The sequence below is a fragment of the Lepisosteus platostomus genome, chromosome 25 (assembly GCF_059453375.1).
Source record: "Lepisosteus platostomus isolate fLepPlt1 chromosome 25, fLepPlt1.hap1, whole genome shotgun sequence".
Lineage (NCBI taxonomy): Eukaryota > Metazoa > Chordata > Actinopteri > Semionotiformes > Lepisosteidae > Lepisosteus > Lepisosteus platostomus.
Window position 1 is genome coordinate 11505018 of NC_142635.1, and position 24738 is coordinate 11529755.

The 24738-nt window shown below is 36.6% G+C and overlaps 1 protein-coding gene across 1 annotated transcript in view; it reads left to right on the forward strand.

The window, feature by feature from the left end:
* The window catches only part of drd2a (dopamine receptor D2a), a 54519-nt gene that overhangs the window by 17918 nt on the left and 11863 nt on the right, over positions 1-24738 (forward strand). The window contains exons 3-4 of the mRNA XM_088619354.1: positions 11947-12248; positions 23999-24108. Coding sequence (XP_088475480.1) covers positions 11979-12248; positions 23999-24108 — 380 coding nt within the window. The 5' untranslated portion in view covers positions 11947-11978. The remainder of the gene's footprint in view (positions 1-11946; positions 12249-23998; positions 24109-24738) is intronic.

Below are 24738 nucleotides of genomic sequence, written 5' to 3' on the forward strand. Positions count from 1 at the left end.
ATCTTGAGCATTCAGGTTTTGAATAAAATATGAAGCTTAAAAAAACGCATACATCATTTTGTGATTTCACAAAATGCGACAGCATAGGTGGGGCCTGAATACTTTTACAAGGCACATTAATTCTTTACATACTGTATGTATAGGGCTTTTCATCATAAAGGATCCCAGCATGCTTTACTAGGAATCCTAGTCAGAATCTTATTTTTTCATATCATCCAAAGTAAGCAAGCCTAACGACAGTGTCCCTACACACTGAACAGGGAAATTATAGTTTAGAGGGAATATTACCTCCTACCAGTTCATCACCTTTACTTACAGAACCTAGTTTTCTTTTGCGGTCTTTATTCCTAATATTGACAGGCCCTCCCTTCCTCAGCTTCTGAGTTCAAGGTTGTAACCCGTCTGTCCTGGCTACAGACTGTAGCATGTGTTTATTTTTATGGTAAATACTATTAAATGTGTGACCTGATAATTTTATAGGCTTCAGCACTAATGGCGGGATCATGTGGAAATTAATGGACTAGCTGTAATTGGTTTCAACTGAACCCCAATAAAAGGCCCCAATTTATTTCTGTTTGCTTCAAAAAGAATACAAAACAAAAATGCTGTCCAGCAATAGCCTTTCATGTTTCACGTTTGTATCCTTGCCTCTTTGCATTAGAGTGATCCGAAGGCACTCTAAAGTAGGATGAAGATCACTGGATGCTCTCTAGCAATGGATTTGACCTCACAGCCTTATTCAACTGTCACTGATCCAGGAGCGCTGCGAACTTCCAGATCTTTATTATTCTTTACCCTTCAGTCTGACCTTGTTGTTTGATCCCCAGGCTTGTCTCTGTCTTCAGTTCATGGATAGAGTGTCTGCTCCACAAAGTGTATGTGTGTATCAGACCAAAGAATTCTGTATTTATGAAGGGATAAAGAGTAACATGAATTAATTATAAAAAAAAAACATTTTGTGCTTTAACAGATCTCAACCACTTGTGTCTGCAAGCCATTTCACCTACATCTTTACACCTACTTGGGAAACCAAGATTTTCAGCTCTATTTAATGTCTGAAAGCATGTCTGGCTTTTGATTTCTAAGCCCGGTGCTCTCTAAATGACCCTGGTCCAGCAAATTCACACTGTAGTGGCTGGGAAGTTGTACCATGTTCAAGAAGTTTCTTCAGCTTCTCCCACTTCCACGAAAGAGAAAGTTGTCAAGCAGAATCTGGTTCTTCTGATTTTCATTAGGCTGCACATGTTAAAATTCAATTTAGATTACATTTTACTAAGTCGAAAATAGTTCCAAATCTAGAGCCCTCATAATTCAGATTTTCAGAAAATTAGATAGGCAAATCCAGTTTAGCTTTTTATTTCAGTCATTTAGAGAATATGTAAAAAGCTATCTGTGAAGTAAAAATTGCAATGTACTGTAAGGTGATCCTTAATTAATTTCACCCTTTGGGGCTGAAATCAGCCAGAATTTCAGTCACACTTTCACAGAAAAAAACTCTGTCATTTATAAGAGCTGTTTTATTGTCTGCATTTCCTTTGAGAACTCATTGTAAACTGCTCCTTTCTGTTTCTTCTGTTTCCAAAGGATCATCTTTGTGGCTAATACAATAGTATTACTAGCACAATTAGTCTTAATTTAGCAGGCAGCTGGCAGTGTGGCTTATCATGAAGGCAAAACTGATCAAAATCTCAGTCTAAGGATGCTCTTCAGTCAAATGTATGATTCAGCACAGAATAGGATCAGACAGCACTGGGCCTCTGCAGACGAAAAACAGTGACACAGGCCTGAAGGGGAGTATGTGGAGATTGTGGGAGCTCTGGTAGGAAAAAAATCCCCGGAGTCAACCTTTCATTTGTTGTTTTTAGGGGGTTCATTGTAAACCTGTGATGCAACTAACACATACTATAGTACGGTAAGCAACAGTAAGCCACTCCACTAAGCAGAAAGAGCTCCAGGAAACTTGAATTGCATGAAGGAGATACAGTATGTGTACAGGACTCAAGTGAAATGACATCCTTTTAGCCAAGAAAAAAAGAGCCGTGCACTACTGGCAACTTCTGGTACAAGAAAGACAGGGTATTATAACAAAAAATGATAGGTGATTTATCCACACTTTTTAAATGCTTTATTGGTAAAGTCTGGTGATGTTCCTAATGAGGGAGAACATGTGTTTTATGAGGAATAAACATACGAAGAGACAAACATTATGGTGTCTGGGAAATTATGTGGGACAACAGAATTTAAATTAAGGGGTTTTGTGTTAAAAATGTGCAGGGCACTTGGAACCCTCATTTTGAATAGTGTGAACAATTTTGATCAATGAGTTACAAAAATAATATTCTAGAATTAGTCCAGAAGGGCAAAGTAATACATTCCTGGTCTTTAAGGAATGTCCTTCACTGACAGGCTGAAAGAACTGAAACTTTTTCAGTCTTGAAACAAAAAGACTACAAAGGGACCTGATTCAAGCATTCAGAATCCTCAGAGGTACTGATAAACGTAGCCTCTCTTGTGTTGTACATCTGTATAGGTGCAGAATGACAATAAAGTGAACCGACTGACAAATGGTCATCTTTATACTCAACAGCAAAACATGAATCAGAGGAGACAAATGAAAACTACGGATGGGTGGCATACAAAACAGTTAGCAGCAGGGAAATAATGTGATATCTGGAACAAACTGGAAAGAATGTGTTCTTGAATCGGATATTCTGTCTTTTATTTTAAGTAAGAGCTGGATGAGATCCTCTGATCAATTAGCAGCCAGCAACCATATGAGCTAGATGGTCCTAATCACCTCCTCTCATTTGTAACCTTGAAATCTAACCTTTCCTACGACCTGGCAAGGGTTCATCAATAAAACTTGACACTTCAATTTATCCAATGAAATAAGATTTATTCATGTGCAAGTCTCCTGAGATCCCCACTGGAGAATTAAGAAAAATAACAGATGCAGGTTCTAAGTAAGTTGTAGGGGTGTATATACATTCTGAGCACATGCAGTAATATGTGAGTGTAACCCTTGCACCTGTTAAAGAACGCTTAGAAAAGCACCAAATGTTTGTTTAGAGGGTCCATTGATGAATTTGTTTTGATGTTGATTACTATTTCTAAGAATTAATTAAATCAGTTGACAAAAAATATCTAAACAGTGACAGAAAATATCTAAACAGTGGAGACAAAGAGAAAATTTCAAACTTTAAAGAGAAAAACAAATAGTAACTTAATTTCCTTTTTGTTTTCCCTTGTTACTCATACCTGTATGTTAGGAAACATTTTTTATCTTTAGCTTTTAGATAATTGTGGTATTTCACTGCTAATGTGATGATCTGTGTCTCTATCAAAATAATGTTTAAGGAAACATATGGTTGACATATGTTATTTTTTCAATGGCAAAAGACTTGCAATTCATTTGGAATTTATTTGATTAAAAAGAAATTGCCATTCCTGCTAGCTACACCACTCCATGTGCCTGTCACAGTTATGTTTGTAATTACTCCATTAGAGGTTATTAAAAATCAGCTGATGAAAAGACTTATAATTGTTTTGCACTTAAAATACCGAACCATAAATATATTACAGAATTATGAAACAAGAAGCAACCTTTACAGGTGATTCAGAATTTAAAACCAGTACAGCATGCAAAGTATTAAGCCTGTATAGTCCCTAGGATCTAAAGGGGAAAGTCATGCAATTAAATAAAAACATGCACATTAAAATATTACTGTAAAATACAGCTTATTCTCATGCTTTAGGTATTTCTAAATATTTGTGTAACACACAATATAAATAATAGTTCGAGAGAGTAAAGTACATCTTGTGAAAAAAATGGGACAAATGCAAGATCCAAAGAATACACATTTTCAAAACCATGCAGCGTTTTTGAAAAAGAGGTTGGTGTGGATTTTTATTGGAAGTGTCAGGTAATTCCAGGCACTTTTAATAAGCAGCACTCTGAGGCAGGATCACAGATTGAACATCCCTTTTCAAACCATTTTCTCTCCGAGCAATTTCTGCCGCGATTGAAGATTTGATTAGGAATTTGATTTTTTTTTCCCAGCTGTATGGTTTCCCTTCCACTCTGCCATCTTACCACATCCACTGGGAAATGATTTCACACTTGACCAGGTTGTGTTTTTTTTTGTACTGTACAATAATTATAATTACGATTATAGCCTTAACATCACAGTGTCCAGCTGTGGATCAGTGCTGTCAGCTTGTGGAGATCTTAGCACTGAGCAATGCAAAGTAACCAGAACATAGGATCATTCCAGCTTTTTATAAAGCATCTGTTACCCAGTCATTTTAGATCACATATTCATCCTGGAAGTGGTTGTTGAGAAAACAAAAACGGATGCCACGTTTCAGCCTAATTTGACAAATGCTTTACGTACTGTAGTTGAGCAGTTTATGAAAATAATGCTTCCTAAAAAGCTGAACTTCCCTGCTGTATTTCATAGGCAAAGGCTGAATGGGCAGTGACATCTCTATTATAACTTACATCACTGTGGTAACAGGCGAGAAAACTCATTCAAGTTCTATAACTCATCCTGTTTAGTTAACCCTACAATGAATAAAATAGAGATGACACAATCTTATCAAGCAGCCTTGATTACACTAACAGCAGCCATTCAAGGTGGCAGCCAATGGCAAAGTTACTGTCACGACTCGTACCTTCTCCAGTAAGCGCCCTGGCATTCCCACAAGTACTAAATTCCACACATGCTCATCCAGGAACTAATTATCCAACCACTTCTCTCTCTCTTCGATATTTGAACACTCTTCTCTGGCTTACCTACGCTCACTATTGAGAAGTCTTCCACAGCTTTCTCTTGTGCGTGCTACTATTTTCGACCGGACTCTTTTGACTTCCCGACCTGGTTCTCTTACTTTTGACTTTGCTCTTGCCTAACGACTTGGATTTGGAATATTGGATTTACTTTTGCTTGTACTACCTTCCTCACGGCTTCGCACAGGGGTCCTACAACTCACTCCTTTCAGAAATCCTCATGTTTGCAATCTTACTGTTGTTCTGAAGGGCTCAGGTGGTTTTCAAGTAGTTTGCGAGAAACCTGATTTCTCTTGTGATAAGGGATAGATATCCTAAGGAAATGTGCAACAATGGAATTCTGTTCTGACAAGGGCAACCATGTGACTCCATTTGCAACCCTTTCAGGCAGGATTTGAGACAAATTGTCTTGAAGCTGTGATGTTAATGATCAGACAGGGTGAACAGCTGATCAATGCAATTGATTTTTTTCTGAAGAGTTGACAAATTAGGTTTATAAATGATTTCTTTTTAATATGCATCAAACAGCCATTTATCATGTTATGTACTAGTACAGAAAAACTAACAAAAGTTTTACAACACAAATATGCCATCTCAAGGCATGGGAATTTGTCCTTTCTATAAAAATGCACTAAGTGCTGTGATCTGGGTCTTTGAATTTAGATGAAAAGTCTGTGGTGAAGCATTTTCCCTGGAGCCTTCTTTAATCTAAACAAATTTATTAATATTGTTATATTAAATATGTAGTATAGAGTATGCATAGTTATGTAAGGTTGAGACAGAAAATGTAAACATTTTAGATACTGTATTGTACAATTCAAGCATCACCTGCTTGACTTACATTAAACCATTTTAAATTAAAATCTTAGACAAGCTTTTGATTAACAATTGATTAACCCATACAAAAGGAAAGAAGCAGAACTGGCTACTTAGATATTAAATTGAATTTGTCCATTTTGAAATTAGAAATAGATCATATAAGACACAGGCAGAGTGGGACAATTAAGTAAATTAGATCATCACAACCCCCAAAAGACTTTGGTAAGAATATATCCAAGTGGTTGGTACAATATAATCAGAGGCAACTGACTTCTCTGGAAGAGCTTTGGTGAAAATACCTATTATTCAAGCAAACTGGGTTAAACAATTATTGATTAAAAATGAGAAGACACACACTTAACAACACAGAACATAAAAATACAACATTCAAGTTATACTATTTACAAACAATGAGTCCTAGAGGCCTACATTCTGACCACCCAGAAAAAAACCCAGTTTGCAAATTCTCTATAAGACCTCTACCGGCCAACAGGAGAGATAAATTTGCCCTCTAAACCACACAAAACGCCACTTAGAGTTAAATCTCTATATAGAGATCTAGTTGCTACAAAGTGAATGGAAAACCTATTGTATCCCCTCCCCCTTCTAAAATGCATTCACAAACCAGGAGAGGCCATTTTTAACTGAGGGATTCTTTATAAGGAAATCAGAGTTTCCAAAAGACAACACAATGGCAAATTCTCATAACAAGGATCAAATACTTAACTCAGTTCTGGTCTTTATAGATAATCTTTTATCTGGCTCTTCCTTCTTTCTCTGCATCCTGCCTGCTTTATGCATACCTGGACTGTTGATTGACACTTAATCTTTTATCTAGAACTCAATTAACCAAAGTAAACCAGATTATTTTTTTGATCAGCGTGTCTCACTCCCAGCACAACTACTATAAGTTAACACCATAGTTCTACAGTCATAATTGTTCATATGTTTACCCTAGTCAGGTCTTAACCATAACCATCTTAAAGACACTTTAGTTGTCACTTACAATAGCTGTAACAGAAGCTTATACCTGAACATATTCAGAGAATGCCAGTGTTTCGTCCTTGGAAATGGATGTTTGAGCAGGGCTTGTGTACAGTTTTAATTATAAGATAGTGTAACTTCAATGTACAAATAAGCATAAACGGAGAACTCTTCAGCCTCAACATACAGTATATTCACAGCTGTCCTTCACATTATAGTCAGCTGCTTAGATTATGCATTTAGAATTATAGAATTTTGTCATTTCAATTAATTTTAATAATTTTGTATTGAGTGGTGTTCCAAAGACTATAACTGGAAGTCTCAACTCCAGGGAATGGACGAACTGAAAAAATTATTGGCCTTTGCTTTCAACCCTTTTGTTGTTTATCTTTTTTTTCCCATGAAATGTTTTTAAATAACCGTAGGGACTCTGTCAAACCCGTGCCAGGTTCTCGCTGCATCTGGCTGTGTGCAGGGAGTCTGCTGTGGCTGTGTGCCAGGTTGTCCATCTGGCTTGTCTCTTTCCCTGACTAGTCACTCATTTCAGGGGTCTCTCATGGATAACTACATGTGGGCTGCATGTGGGGGGGGTCAGCAGCTAATGAGGACGGTAGAATTTGAACAGGCAGACAATAACCCTCAAAGCATCCCTCTGCTTGTTTCTCCTTGTCAAAATTGGTCATTTATTTCGCTCAATTCTGAGAGACAGCTGTCAGGTGAGTGCATGATTTCTGCTCTCCAGCTCTTATCTGTGATTCTGAATTTTAGTTCCAGGAAGCCTAGCAAGAAAGCACCAAGGCAGAAATCCATCTAGTGCAGGTGGGGAGCTGCGTCAGCATGCGTAGGCTACAAAGGAACATGTAAAGGTTTATTCCATGCGGAAAAGAGGAAACTCAACATTTCGACTGGGGAGCCTTCTTCGGGTGTGAGCATCCATCTACAGTATGTGTTTATATTTTGAAGGAAAACTTCATACTTCAAAAATATGTTACTTGCATAGCAGTGGCGCCAACGGAATGAGAAAACAAACAGCTTATGTTGTTCACATACAGTAACGGACTTTACACACCGTAAAGAGCAGACATTAACCTTGAAAGTACAAAAACAAGTGAAACTATAGTTTGTTGTCCCTCATTGCTCAAGTACTACGATTGATATGCCACCCTGATATCAGTCGTATTCTTGAGTTTTCAATTAGAATTACTCTTACCAGGCAGTGAACCAGATTATTAAATTAAACTGTAAGGGAATGGAAGCCAGAAATTACAGGCATGTTATGGCAGGTGAAATCATTGACCATGATGACAAATTGTTCATTCAATAATTTTGAGACCCAAAAGCGTAAAATAGGTCTGTAAAATCTGTATCGATCAAACGTGGCTTAAAAAAAATGTTAATTCCAAACTAGGTAGACAGGTCTGAACAGAAATTAGTATAACAAAAAGCATTTGTATGTGTCTATTTGTTATATAGAGGAGTTATTTGATTTTAATTAGTGCATTTTAAGGGACTATTTGATAGATACTACTGGGAGAATTGATAAAACAGTACTTTGTGGCATGAAATCAATAAGGGGAGTTATAAACAAATGTTCAAGAGAAAAGACAAACCTTTAACCTCCCCTGATTTATAACTATGGTATATTATTCACCTATCCCAGGGTTCTTTGCCTCTCAGCCCTCGTTCATCATCGCCATAGTAGCAGAGCCTTGACCTACAGTGTGTGTGGGGGGAAACCTTTAACCAGTCAGGCAGTCTGATATCTGTACATTACCTATCGTAGTTACCTCTGTTTGGTAAGTGGTGAGCTTAAGGGGTCTCCTTTTCTACGTATTCTATTGCTATTTTTTAAAATATCCCCCCTCAGTAAAGCAGTTAAAGGAAAATTCTGGATTTTCTAGTACTGTAAGTAAAACATTTTTTGCATGGTTAATACAGCCATGTAAGCCATTGTAAAGGCCGGTGCTGCAGGCTTTAAAGTGGCAAAATTATTCCTTTTGGGGTAAAATACTTAATAGATGCAGACATACCACATACTGTATGATGTTGTTTGGATGCTGCCTAGACACGTTCCAGATGCTGAGTAAATACATCTGTAGAATGGCATCTCCTACAGTGTTTCCCAGCCTCCACAGTGAGAGTTGTTTGTTTTTTTTGCAATTCTAATCCAGAAAGTAGAGCTTCATCTGCTGGTCCAACAACACAACTTCGCTTTCAAAATGAATGTTGCCTATTTGTTCCTTATTTGTAATGTTAACCTACAAGAATATCATGTTCTATAGAGGATCTGGGTTATTTTATGAAGCACCAAGCTAATGCTATAGTCTTGAGATGAATGGAGGCATGTTTTCTTTGGAACTCACTATCTCCAAAGCCCGACATGAGAAATAGTTATGAAGGTTACAGGAATGGAAAAAAAAAGTTACCTGCCTTCAGCTTTCATATCTTTTTCTTGCACTTTGCAGTCAAGAGTCTGCAGAGATCATGATATAAGATATTTCTTCCTTTTTCTTGAAACAGAACAGTAAATGAAACTTCTTTGCCCTGCACGGAGAGAAAACTAGGATGTGTATGAGGAAAGGAAAGCTGGGGGGATACTCTTCTAATTTACTAACCACTGTCTTGCTGCTGCCCCCACTGTATGGCTCATATGTGCACTTACCGGGTTTAATCTCATGTTCATCAAAATGTAATGGATTTAATCAAAATGAAAAAAATAACCATAATATCAGTCATTTAAAAAAATCAAGTTATAGGATTCTGAACATCGAAAAAAGAAACTTTCAAATGATGGTTTTGAACTGTATTCAATTAGATAAAAAGTCAATCTAAAAGTGGCCCATAGACTGAAAGAGGAATAGCTCGTTCATACCAAGATTTATAGAACAACACCGGTAATTAATGGATAATTTCAGATACATTAGTGTTCTGCAGGGGAATCAATTACAATGTTTAATGTAGCAAACTATTGTACTGGCTGGTATTTAGATGACGGATGACTAAAACTGTATCCAAGCAAAGGGTTTTTAGACTTTCTTTATTAGATTTATTATTATCACCAATTTGTCTATAGTCTCAGAGGAAGCCTACTTCATAGGTTTTAGCAAAAAAGAAGAAACCAATTCTAACTGTCTTTTCAGATAGCAATCTATCCATACAGAGCAGCAGATATAAGGTTCTTTTTTCTTGATTGCACAGCTGGTTTTGGGGGTTTATTTTATAATTGTGCTATTGATAGTTTTAGGAAAGGTCTTTGACAACTCTTTGGTGCATTAAAGGAATGAGTACAACTTGCATGTTAACATTTAAAAGCTAAGTCATTACTGGGCTAGGGATTTTATCAAGCATCAGTTATACTGTAACTATTTGTATACATGCATTAGCTAAAGTACATTCCTAGGGATTTCTGAATGCCTACATTTTGATATCAGTGTATTGCTGCAGATGTAAGCTTCTGATATGTTTTCCATCTCTGGATATTGATTCGTAATTGTTACAAAAAGGCTGTTAAAAAAGATATCAATTTGTGATTTTATTTTTACACTTTGGATTTCTTCACATGCTGTGAATATTTAGTGACTTAGAACCGCCTACATTGTGCATTTGTATGCTTTAAGTTTAAAATATAGAGGCAGACAAAAGGCAGAAGGAATTTGGTGGGCTGTAGGTGCACCTAAGCATTAGAATCAAAAGATTTTGCTGCAGTATTTTTTCTCACTTGACATGGTAATGGTTTTAAACAGAAATATTGAACCCAAGATCCCTTTGCAAAAATCAATAGAACAACAATTATCTCCCTCTCGTGTAAGTAAATCAATGTTTTCCCTACGTCTGTCTTGCTCTCAACCAAAACAGCTTTAGCCTAAACTCTGCACACTTCTCATTTAAAAACCACTAGAAAATTCTAATCATTGCGGCAAAACCTACTCTTAGGAGACAAAATGGCAATGCAAAGTACTGAAATTAAAAGTAAAATTACTGAAAATTAACACAAACCCATATTCCGTGTTTATCGTATGCTGAAAAATATACTGGTTGAGGAGGAAATTTTATGTGAGTGCCAAATTGCACACACTGTACAATAGTTGTCATGGACCAAAATTTGTTCCAAAGTCTTTCATATGTTTATCACTTTGAATACTTGATAGATATTAGTTGATTTTTTCCTTGTTGTTGTCAATCATGAAACTAAACACTCAAGTCAAACACCTGGGAAACTCCACTTGGAACAGCTTCCATTCACAATGAAAACAAAATAAAATTAAACACTCAGGTAGACTTCAGGTCTGTAAAATATCACGTCTGCAACACAGTGGTAATGTATTTTCATAAAATGAACCTTACAATGAGCCTTTGGCTGTGCTATAAGGTAAAGGAAAAAGTGGTGTTTAGTGATCTCTCATGATCATCATTATTCTCATTTTTGACAATAACCCATAGAATGATTCTACAGTAGTTGCAATAGGAATAGTTGTCAAAATAAATTGTTGTAATTCATAGGGGCAATCATAGTGATTTAACTAAAATACAGTACATGCTTGCTGAGAGTTTCTTGAAGCCTGTCAGAACATCTCCAGTTTAGACCTCGATTATACTGTTGGATGAAAGTGAGCAGTTAATACCAATTGGAAAATGACACTTGCCCAGGTGCTACCAGCCTGTGGGACTGGCTTTGGCCTGGCAATCTTCAATACTCCACACTGTGCCACCCTTGACACTTGCTGGGTACCAGTTTTACTTAAGAGGACCACATCACTCCTCCATTTCCATTAAGATGTGAGGCAACTGCAATAGGACCATGATGGATGGCACTGACAAGTGCAGGTTGTGGAGGATAAAAATGTATATGATCCCTGTCGCCTCTTCTGGCTATAGAAATAGAGCTGGAATATTTGAAAGGGTGAGAAACAAATCCTCAATCATTTTTATTTTGTTGTTGTTTTCTATCTTTTTGGCTGATGCTCCTGCCTGATACATTCACTCTGATTTAACAACTGGGGAATCTGTTTATGTGCTGTGATTCATTTGTCTCGCTGTCATGTACAGTAGTTGGGTCTCTCGTTGGGGTGCTGGTTTTTCAACCTTGGGGACACTTTGTCTAAATGGTAAAATAGTCAATGAAAAAGTAACATGGTTCTCTGTGGCATTTCTTTCTTGTCACGGGGAATTTGCAGTCTTTCTGTTCAAATACAGATAAGGAAAGTTGAGGGACCAGATAAATAATTAGGCAGGCAACACACAAAAAGGCTTATGCTCAATAATAAAGCAAACGGTTTAGATAACATCAAACTTTTCAGAAATGATTGGTGGGATTTTGGCTCTATAAAAATGCTCTTGGCTTTGTTTCTTTGCAGGGCTCATTGCCGGCCCCAGCCATTCAGTACTCATGGAATCCTTTGCAGATAATGAAACATATTACGGAAACGAGACAGATGTCACCAATGGAACTGAGCGCGTGCAGAGGCACCAGTACAACTACTACGCCATGTTGCTGACCCTGCTTATCTTTGTCATCGTCTTCGGCAATGTGCTGGTGTGCATGGCTGTCTCCCGAGAGAAGGCGCTGCAAACCACCACCAACTACCTGATTGTGAGCCTTGCCGTGGCAGATCTCTTAGTGGCAACACTTGTCATGCCATGGGTGGTCTACTTAGAGGTGAGTCATTCACAGGAAGAAGGAGATGGAAGTACAGGAAGTAGCTCACATTATGGCAAAACCCTTGTAGACCAGTGGTTAGAAATTGAATTTCAAGGATTCTTTCTGTGGATATTTCATCTGTGTCGTGTCAAAGGTTGAGCGGGTCACTGTACTCAGGAAAGAGAAAAGACTGAGGAAAGAAATTAGCTCTCAACCCAAGTATGTACAGTAGCTTTGTCAGCATGCGTAGGCTGCAAAGGGACAAGTGATGGTTTATTCCATGCTGAAAAGAGAAGAAAATAAAAACAAAAACTTTGTGTTTCTTTTCTTCTCTTTTGAGCGTGGAATAAATCTTCACTTGTTCCTTTACACTATGGGTATTTTAATTTTCTTCGTGGACTGCCTGTAAGTTTAACACGAGATTCACCTTCCGTTAGGCTGAGTCAGCAAATTTAAATGAATAAAAGCAGTGCTTGGAAGCTATGCTCTAGGCTAACATATACTGCATCTCTGATGCTTTGGGCATGAACAGAGCAATTTGTTCCAAAAGTACTGCATTTATCATGTTTTCTAATGTTTTTTTTTACATAAATAATCAAGGTTGATTACTGCATACAGAACATCGTATACAAGATGATATGTCATGTGTTCATTGGGAAGTAGGATGCATGACATTACTATGGGATTCTGTTTCTGAAGTGTTTGCTTTAGATGTGGTTAGAAAGCTTTATTCAATCATTTGTGGGGTTTTTTTGTACTGAAGCTAAGTCTTCAAACATTTCCCTGATAATAGTTTGGAAAAAGTCCAATTAAAAGCAGAATGGAGAAAGTCAGACATGTTTTCCTATTCGTCATTTTCCTGTTTGCTTTAAATATTGAACACTATTGATTTTCTAGGATAGACACTGTCACAAGGTGTTCTTCTCTGCAGCTTCTCTCATCAATACTTTTCATTATGCAATTTGTGTTTTACAAATCTCTAACGTTCACGACAGTGAGAACTTGCACTCAAACAGTCCTTTGTCACCATTGGAATCCAAAATAGGTTCACCTTAACCAGCTAGTAAACGGTGAGGGGCCATTTTACCTTTATTGGAAAACTGCAGGCATTTTCACACCAGCACACACATGACCACATCTCAGCTGGAGCACAGGAACATGCTGGAAAGAAGAGAGCACTAATAATTGATTTTAATTAAGGCTGGCGGATCCAGATTTTATCACCTGTCTTTGAATTTGATTGTTGGTCTTCGAAAAGGTGTAATGAAACCTTTTACATCCATAGTGCATGGGTAAATAGACAAACTCCGTTTATTTCAATTTGAAAGAAGGGTAAAGAGCTTTCTCCTTAGATCTGCAAAGCTTTCTCAGCTATTTTTTAGAAATACTTTCCTTACTACATTTTATTCCAATGTATAAAGCTGTTTTGTCTGCCTGCAATGGAAGTTTCCTATGGCACTGCAAAGGATGCTGAACTTCTAACCAGAAGCTTGTGGTTTTATGTCCCCGATGTGTAAATTGCTTCAAAATACGTGAGCAAGGTCCTTTTACCCGATTGCTCCAATGAATGAGTATCAGCATAGCTGGAAGATATCTTCTGATGGACTAGAATAGTGTGTCTTGTGGGAGTAATGGGGGAAGGGGGGGGGTCACATCTTCTCAGTGTACATATTGTTACAATTCACTCTGGACTAAGCCATTAAACTACTGTACTACAAAAATGACCCGGAAAAGAATTATTAATTCTCTTTAATGGATTAAGTATATCCATTATTCCTATTTTAGGACTGGAGCGTGTTTTCTGCTGAAAGGTTTTGAAACTCTTCTGCTGCCTCCTTACCTTTATGTCTATAGATGCTGAAATGACCCAAAGCCTACTGACATTTCAGACTAAGCCTTTGGCAATAGAGTAAAAATAAAAAAAGAAAGGTTGCAGAACAGGGCCATTTAACTCTTCTTGTGCATTCAGTTATTAATAACTGAGGGATTATAGATATCCACAATCACCATTCTTCTACCAGTTCTACTTCAAACCCTATTACGATTGTATAAGTACATGCACTGTATATATTGTAGATATGTATGATTGCATAAGTACGATTGACTTAGTATGTACAGTAGGTAATAATGACTTATATTTGTTTCAAATATTGAATTTTATGTATACACTTTCAAGCGTTTATGGTGCTTTTATGTTTCATAAATTATCTGCTCTCACAAACATTGCAGTCTCTGTGAAAGGTTCAATTTTCCACAATGGTTAAAGTCAACTTCTCTCAGAAACACTACTGTAATAAAGTAAGAAGGAGAACTAATTTAATGACCTGCTATGATATTAGGTTTTAAAACTCCAAGACACCCAGTGAAATAAATAGTGCAAATTGGCAGGATGTAAATATTAGACATTTTCATGTCAAAGGAGGTGTAGAAATTCAAAGTACTCCATTAAATTAAACAAAAATTAAATAAAAAAAAACATGTCAAAGATTGAGCCTCAGGCTCATTTTTGTTTTAATTTGTCATTATTCCTTCCTTTAAAGTATTCTATTTTTCATAAATCAAGGTATGACAGAGATAATGTTTCACAGCCTTTATGTGCTAATTATGTTTAACGCTTCATTTAAGAACCCAATACAGAAGATGAATACAGCATACAGTATATAAAGAAACAAGTAATAGGTTTATTCCATGCTAAAAAGAGAAGAGCGAAAACACAGCGTTCCGGCTGTGAAGCCTTCTTCAGGAGAGTATACAGTATACTGTATGTTGTACACCATATTATAAGCAAAAGGAACACTTATATGGGCTGGACAAAATGTAGCTGGATTTGACTTCTCTTTTGTAGTTGTTTGATCACCAACAAATGTGCAAGTTACAGTACATGGGTTACTAACAAACACCATCCACATACTGTAGATTCAAATTTATTGTTTTGCCTGTGTTACTGAAAGGGAATTACAGGGTGATGTTTACAATTCATGCAGAACAGATTGGATTCCCTGGCCTTTACAAGATGTGAAATCTGCAGAACAACATTATTGCTACTCTGTCAGCATTTCAATTTTTCCATTTCCCAGAAAGCTAGCATATTTGTGAAGAGTTAAAAAGGAAAACAGTGCAAACTATTCCTAGTGCGTTTTATGAACATCTGAGAAACATTATTTTTTAAATTGGAAGGGAAATGTCTATTTATCAGTATCTTTGATTAAGTTTATAAGTCACAGAAGAAGAAAATTAAATGACTATACGTACAATGAAAAGGAAAAGCACCTGTATTCCATATCAGTCAGGTATCAGATTGCAGCATAAAGCATAAACTGCCATCACCCAAACCCATTGGATGTGTGGTAGCATGCGGTTTATGGGATTCCCTGAATGGCTTTTGGTTTTTAGCCCATTCTGCAGTACTTGTGCAAGGTCATCACAAGTCAGCACAAGTCAATACAGAGATTGAATTCTGCTGCAGACTCTGGTAATACTTTGCCCTGGTCATTTAAGTGGTTGTAGTGTGAACAATGATGTCACTAGTAATCTCTAGCTATCTGACGTTTTGGGTTAAGAGTATACAGTCAATAATGCTGTGGCTGTCACACTGACTTTATCGTATTGCCTGCAATCATAGTACTGATCCCCCTTGCAATATCAGTAATGGCCTTTTACAATAGAGTAGAGCTGTGAACTCACCATCTTCAGGAGAAAAATGATAACTGTATTAGAAAGAAACAAAGATGACTGAACATACATTACATTTTTTTCTGGAGATAGAGGGTAATTTTAGTTTTCAGATACTTTGCTAAACTGAACTGTATACGTACTGTAAGTATACCTTTCTCCTACAAAAACACAACCATCCATCTTTAAACAGAACCATTTAAGTCTCAGATCTCATGATTAAATTGAATATTCGTCTGGAATATTATTTGGAAAGTCTAATATATTGGAATTTGATGTGAATATCAGGCTTAGCAACATACAGTATGTCTGTAGGATGTAATTATTGCAAATATCATATTTTAGGTATGTGTACATACTGTACCCGTTAATAAGAACGGCTCTAGCTGGCACATGAAGAACGGGCAACCATTTTCACAGAAGGCTGGCATAGGGCCGAATGCTGTTGAACTTTATTATCATAACATTAACAACGTATAACAGATGGAGGTCACTTCACAGTCATGACACAATACAGTTCAGTACCAACCATTACTGATTTGTATATAGAAATTGTAGAGAAGGGAGCTAAAATTGGACAGAACCTTCAACTAATTTTGATTTTGTCATTAAACATTATTTACTGTCCACCTTAAATGAAAATGGTACCCAAATCTGTTGAGGTAATCATGTAATGTCAGGGGAAATATAGGCCATGCTAGTCATCAGCATTGTCCTCTGTTCTGGTGAAACCAGCCTTGAAAACCAAGAAAAATTCACAAATACAGGTAAAATCAACCATTCAACGAAATTCAGAACCAGACATTATTAATAAACATCTGAAAGTGATTATTTTTTCTGTCGCTAGAGATTACATATTTGGAAAAAAATATATGATATATTGTGCAACCTCATGCTTTGTTTTCTTTGTTGATGAGCAGGGAGGCAGAGAAATGGGTTTCTGATGTGATTACAGAGTAAACCTCAGAGCATTTATGGCTTGTTTAATAGTATGCAATGGTTTGGGAGAGAACAAAAAGCCTTAACTAAGCTAAAGTTAAAAAGTAGTGGGAAAGATTGTCTATTTTTGCTTTGAAAGTACTTCAGGCTTTTGTTATGCTTGCACAATACGTTTCGGGGTATTATGTCAGTAATCAAAATTGTCTCTTTTGCAGTACTGTTCTGAGATGTTGTCTGGAAATGGTTAAATCTCCCTCATGAAAGGATGTTTTTGCAGATTTCCATTGCTTATGCTTGCACTTACCTTATTTTGCTATAGTATTTTACAGTTTTGTAACTTGCCTTACCACACCTCACTGCATCTATTTTTCTTCACCCTTCTAATCTTTACCATTACATGCCAGAGTAACTGTTTTACTGCTTGGTTACAGATTTTCATATTCCATTTGTCATTAAATACTGTACCTCCACTGTGTGCTTGACTATTTTATTTACATCAATCTACTACATTGTATGTAGCAAAAAATACTTTTAAGATTTATGTCACAGAAGACTGTTTAAGATTTCAATACTAATACAAAAGTAATCAGAATGGATTATATTAGTATTGTGTATATTTGTTGTACTGTAACTAGTTAACAAGCTAAAGAGAAGTGCATTAAAGACTGAGAAACGTAGGCACATCTGTGTGAGTCTTGTACATGCTATCTAACAACCTGATACTCAAGCTTTTTTAAAGAGATGACAAGATAATCTTCAGATCAATCACATACTCAACCTGATAAGCTCAATGATACAAATGGGCTCCTCTCATACATCAGCTTTATGTTTTTATGGCTGTTGGCTTGCCGATTTATGAAGCTGGAAGATCATACGTCCAATACACAAGACCATAGGAGCTTCATCAGCACAGGGGGCATTTCTGTTCTGTTCAGCCATCTATACTCCACCACACTTGCTGTAGATACAAGAGGTGTTGGAGGGAGAAAGAATACCATCAGACCAATTTCACAGATATTGTGCACAATGCACAGACCATATGCACAATGGTTTTTTTAAGTAAGCTCAGCACAGAAAGTGGAAAAGACAGGCACACATTAAATTTGACTTTTTATCAACATTTTTACTTTTATTTTTGCAGTTTTCTATCTTATTTGCTTCAGTGCTCTCCTCTCCTTGAGATGTCGGTAGCCAACAATTAAAGGGAGCCCCGAACAGTTTGCGTGAAAATTTCATTCTTATATAAAAGACAAAAATCTACTCCTACTGTAAAAAACAAAAACTATAGTTTCAATCTACAGATAAACTATCAGTTGCTTCAGGATATGCACCAAATACACAGTGACAGTTTACCATGTGGTACTTACTCATAGATGCCCTGTATATTAATATTACTTTTTCAGCCTTTTATTGAATATTGAGATGTGTATTACATTGAAAAAATAATTATATACAACATGTATTCTACATCTAGAGTTCAAAGCTAAAATTAAAGTAAAAAATGTGTGAATGTACGTTTATCACCCTTCTGAGCAATGTTCTTTAGACAGTGGTGTTTTCAGTCACAGCGATTGACCTAGGAGACATGCAGGAGCTAAAATGTCACAAGTATTACAGATAACCTACAATTTCAAAACCCATGCTATCCTAGCTTAGTGCTTGCTCAGCCAGAAACTCCTAAATGGTTTGACATTTATGAAGAGAGCAAAAACACAGCCACAGTTATAATAACGAAACACAGATATCCAAAACCAATGTACAGTATGCCATTTTTAATCTTCCAGCAAATTTAAAAATGTATTGCCAGGAGGAGCATGTAGATAGGTTTTTGCTTACATTTTGAATTGAATGAATCTGATGTGAGGGCATGCATCTGTGGTCATATTAAGGTCAGTTAGAGTGCAGTTTAGTTTTTTTTTTACTGTAGTTGCAGTTGTTAACTAAATAAGAAACTTTAAAATACAATTTTTAATATCATACTTCATGGAAAATATCAACAATATACAGTATATATTTTTTGTTGGAATGTGGGGCAGGTTTATATTGGGAGCAGACTTTGGGACCAGAGTAATGAAACACCTCTACCCTTTATAACCCTGTCTCTTTAAAAAATTCCCAGTTTTCCTATGTGTAGGCGAGGCAGAGAACTACATTTCCAAAAATGCAGAGGTGATTTGGTCTAATGAGCTCCAGCTGTCAGGAATTAGCAACTCTCTGGCTTTAAAAGGGTATAATTAAAGTTTGTTGTCTTTTGTTTGGACCTGAAAGACAGTTGATCTGTTTTTGTGATAGTTATTGAAGATATTGAAGTTTGATAGTTACCATAAGGTTTTGTTTGTTCACACCCGAAGAAGGCTCCTAAGCCGAAAATTGTTTCCTTTCTCCTCTTTTCAGCCTGGAATAAACCTTTTACTTTGTTCCTTTGTTTGCTCACTGTTAGTCCCCTCAAAGGGGAGAGTTACATTTTGCTTGTTTTGGTTTCCTTTTGGGAAGAGATCTAAGGCAGAAAGTACATTTGGCAATGTGGCTCGAAGGTCCTGAGTGACTCGGCATCCTTGAAAGTGACAGTGAAATTGTAGGCATATTAGTTAAACAGAAGTTGAATAAACACAGATGAACGTTCCATCCAGGGTGTGTCCTGCCTTGTGCTTTTTGCTGGGAAAGGACCAAGACTGGGAAACTCTGTGTATAGGATCCAAAAGTGAGCGCAGAATGCTGTCCCTTCCTTCTCTCATAGACACTCCCTGCAGTGGTTAGAAATGGATGTCACAGAAATGGATGGATGGATGAATAAACACAGCATAGTCTGAGCATAAGCAAAGTATTACCTTTTGTGCAGTCACTGCTGCCTTTTTGCAAGGTTCAGATTTAGCTTGGGTCAGTTAATGTCATGCCTTGGCAAAGTCACAGATTATAAAATTGGATTTTTGCACTATTTGGCGCCACCAGATTTTAAAATCTACTTGCTGGATATAAAATATTTCCTATATTCTAGATCCTGTTCTCAAATTCACAATACATGCTTAATTTTTTTAAATTGCTTGGTTCTGGACATCTGTTGTGGAATAAAAGCCCAATTGTGTTTTCAAATTCTTGAGGTGCTATTGCACATTGATTATGCATCACTTAGGTAATGTGGACAGGGCATATGAAACCCCAGGGAATACAGTCTTAGATAAAAACTGAAAATGAATTACTCTGGATACTGCTACCGGATTATTTTTAGCAGTCTGTAATTCTAAAATGCAAACAGTTGGAATGGGAAGCAAAGAATAGCTTTTAGAGCGAGATAATAAATTACATAGTTTTCTGAACTATGTGCGGGGAACTTCTTTTGTTCATAATCCGTTCATTCACACCGTGATTTAAGGGCTATAGAAATGTTTACTTCAAAAGTATTTTAATAGGCAAATTTGATTTTTTAATGAGAAATGATCTCATAAATGTATCTGAATGGATTAAGTTCTATACTATGTAGATGGTCAATATAAAATCCTGTATGCATGTACAGTACTAATTACCTGTAATGTATTGTACCTATTAGGACTGGGATTTTCTGTTAGTTGCTATTCCTCTGAAGTATTACTTTCCCAAAATGAGAAGTATCTAAGACATTTCCTCTTCGGTTCTACAAAAATATCCAAACAGAAGTGAACAAAGCATTTTTAAGATTACAGAATGCAACTTATAGATGAAAACATATCACAACTTACATTTTGACCTGACATACACCCCAATAAATAATAAGAGTAAATACAGTTTATAGAAAACAAAGACGTGGAGAATTTTCACATAATTGTTTTGGATGCTTTATCATGTAAAATTGAAGAGATATACCATACCTTCAAAGACAGGAGATTTGTCTTGAGTAACTCATACTGTACATGTATTCATTAAATACCTTTGTGTTTTCTTTCTTTTGTGAGTGTATCTTTTAGAAGAGGAAGGTGAGAGCCTTTTACTCAGAGATATGCATGTCTAATGAATAGACTACTGAAGATTGAGAGACTAGTCTAATGGAAGGTGTTTGAAAAATTAAAGCATTCATCTCTTCCTTGTTTACCATTAGAACAAAGTGAAAAGCAGAGACCAAAGAGAAATGGTGCATTAGACATTAATACCACTCTTACACGAATTGCCTTAAGTTTGCATCAGAAAACCGCCTTTTCAGCAGAAATGTGGTTATCTTTAATCCATTTCAAATTAAAATTGCATCCCGAATCTTTCAGAGGCAGCAGGCGATGCAATTATGTTTTATGTTACATTCTTTTTTATGAAGCCAACAAATGAAATACAGTATGTATCATCATTAAGAAAAGCAGTGTTGTCTTGAGAAACCATTCTTTTTTCTCAAACAACCTTTGATCACATCTGTGGTTAAAGAATACACACATCTCTACAATAATCGTAGGCTTTCAGTACTCATATTTTTACATTATTGTATAGTTTATATGCTGTATCACAGTGGTTAAGTTATAGGTGAGGCTTGTGTACTTGAGTTGGGGGTGAGGATGGAATTATTAAAAAGTCAAAAGGGGTCAAATGGAGACAGGGTTGTCATGAGGTCAAGACTAAGGGGATGGGTTTGGTTTGGGTTTATGATTAGGTTTGGGGATATGCTTCAAACCTTTAGGTGGATTTAGGATTGTCCAAGGTTATACAGATCGAAGTGTCAGAGGTATTGTATAATGTGTGCCTGGGATAGAACTAACCTCCTCATTGTTAGATAATTACATGGAGTGTTCCTGTACACCAGTCACATCTGTACTTGCTCTTAATTACATTGCCATTTCAATTTGACTAAATTTAATTTTTGTGCAAATGATTATAAAAAAAATAATAGATTTGTAGCTTTACTAGCATATTGGGTAAGTCTCTGAACTCATGACTGTTGGGTTGTGGTTGCTGACGTTGCTGTGTTACCTAGTTTGAGGTCCTTTGCTACAATTGCTCCTGTTAATCCAGCTATATGCTGTATATATAAGGGCCAGCAGAGGGTGCTGAGGGGGTAATACTGGTAATAGACCAGCATCCCGTACTGAAGTTAGGTGATCTGTCATCTGCACAAAGCCACAAAAACCAGAATAACCTTCACCTGGTGTGGAACAGATATAGAATTTACCTACACACCTACGCATGTTAATGTAAAGCATTACCTGCTGTTATCTGCTGAGCAATAAATTGACAGCTCAAACACTAAAGACATAACCTCTTGACAGAAAGAGATTTGACAATGATATTGGATTTCTAGTACATTTTCCAGAGCCAAGCCATGGAAATACAGCAGTAAATGAAACAAGGGTTGCCAGTCATTTGAAATCGAGGGGAAGTTTGAGCTCTTAAGAATGGAAGTCTCTGATTCTAGCCAGGATCCTGTTGTCGAAAGTGAAACGCATTCCCCCCAAACAGTATCTCTTAGAGTACAACCACAGAAGGCTGACTATTACTGGGCCAGGCTGGCGATCAGCAAATCAACCTGCTGGCATGAGATGATGTTAGTGAGGTATGCACTGATCTTCCCTGTGACCTTAACTCCTGCAAGGCTCTATGGACCTACTGTACCAATGTCTCAAACAATGAATGGATCTGATACACATCGAACTTGGAGAACTAGGTCTGTGGGATCTCATTCTCCCCAAGTTGTACAGGAACTATAGCTAGAAGCTACAGTAAGTCTTAGGTTTTCGGAATTTTAAATAAGGAGAAATAAAATCATCTCAGAATTAGAAAACAAAAGGCAAAGGTTTATAAAGTCAAGAATGTTTGAACATTTTGTTTTTCTTTACTGTGCTTCTTAAAAATGTCCCCCCCTTAGGCATAATTATCATTTTCATCTCCAGGCTTCCAGTACCCTTTCAGTTCTGCGCTACTGAATGCTTGCGCTTTTACAGCACTATGTAAGACTGTGCAAATCTAATCACCTAATACAAATCCTGACTTTATTTGGACTGTGCACTGGGTAAACACTGTTGCAGAGTCTTGGTGTACAAAAGGAGTAGATGGTAGGATAGACAATCTTTTAAGCTTTTCTATATATGTACAGTCATTTTGTTTTAAGCAGCAGTCCAAAGCTGCATAGTAATTTGGTGGGACATTTTATACTCATAATTTAAGATAAGATACATTCGTTCACTTGGCTGCAAGTAGAAAGTCTTGCAATCTTTCAGAACTGCTGCTCTTTCCAGCCAGCGTTACATTTTCTGACTGAAATGTGAGAGAAGCATGATGATGAGACATGTACTAAATCATTTTAAGCTAACACTCCATATATAAAAGAATTGCCTGCATCTCAAATCTTAAAAAAATGAGGGATTTTCTGTAATAATTTCTAAATTATTACTTCCTATTACTTAATGTAACTTGCTTCTCTTGTCTCTAGGTTTTCAATTTATTTTCTCTCAGTTTAGCTTTAAGGAATTGCTTAGGATCATTACCTTCATTGGAATTTTCAAACTGTCTAGACATATTGTACTTGCAAAGGGCATTGTGTGTGCCAAATTCCAGGAATTCAGTTCAATTTAAATAACATTAAATATTGCTTCATGTATTCTGAAGACAGAAAAGCTGTGCTCACAACTGCAAACCCAATAATGACCCAGAACTAAATAAAATAGTTATACATGTACTTAACCCCAATTTAAAACCTTCGATGAAAAAGCCATAAACGCCGTATGAGCATTTTGGTGTAATTTGATTTTGGGAATCTGGAAAAAAAAAGGTTCTGTTTGAAAGAGAACTACGTGCTCTGTGTGCACAATTTTCTGCTTATTAGTCAGCTCAAGATTCTTTTTCTAAGATTCAGACGATATCAGGAAACATAAAAATAATCTGTAATGTGTTCAAATTTCCAGTAGTGGCTTCGTGACTCATACTGTGTGGGCTTTTCCCATACATTACACAGTACATTGTTCCTTCAGGGAGGTAATCCAAAGGTGTCTGAGCATGTTCTTGGAAGTGCTACATTTTATTTTAAATGACAGCATATTGTCTTCAAGAAAAAAAAGTGTTATGCCATTAGTTGTCGGGTATCAGTTTAGTGAATATCAAATTCTCATTTAATATAAACCATATGTATGTATCCATATTTATCTATATGTCTAGCACAAATAGTTGGATGGTTTTCAAGTCTTTATCTGTTTAACATTTCTTTTTTCCAGGTGGTTGGAGAGTGGCGGTTTAGTAAAATCCATTGTGATATCTTTGTCACCTTAGATGTCATGATGTGTACTGCTAGCATCCTTAATCTCTGTGCTATTAGTATTGACAGGTAAGACTCTTCTCATCCTTTGCACCACTTTATTAGCCACAACTAATAATCAGATTAATAATAAAACTGATGTTGCTAAGTCTTCAGGAATCACAGAACCTCCCCCTCTTGAAAAAGCATGCTTCGTGGATTGCTTATAAAGTCTTCTTTCTTGAAATTGAGCAGACTACACAGGGGTAAACAAGAGAGAAGCAAGATGCACTGTGAATAAAATAAAGCAAAAAAAGGAGTTTTGAGCATTCTCTATTTTTTAATGTCTTGCAACAAATTTTGCAGTTTAACCTACAGTATTGCAGAAGGATAACACATCACACCTTCTGACCGAAGCCTCACTTGTTTGAGGTTTTTATGCCTCCTTATTTTATGTTAATATGTGCCAGTTATGAATGTTGTTTGTAATATGCCTGAGTTAGCGAGCGTTTAGGACCATTTAATATGTTTTTGCACAAAACAATTACTTCCACAAGGTTGAGAAACCCTTGCAAAGGCTGTCACGTTCTGAAAGTGTGTACTGCAAGAGTACACAGGAGACGTACTTCACTGTATGAGCACTGGGACTGTATGACATTTCTGGGACGTTGCAACAAATTTCCCTCCTAAAACGAGACAAAAGAGTGAATGTTTCGTTTT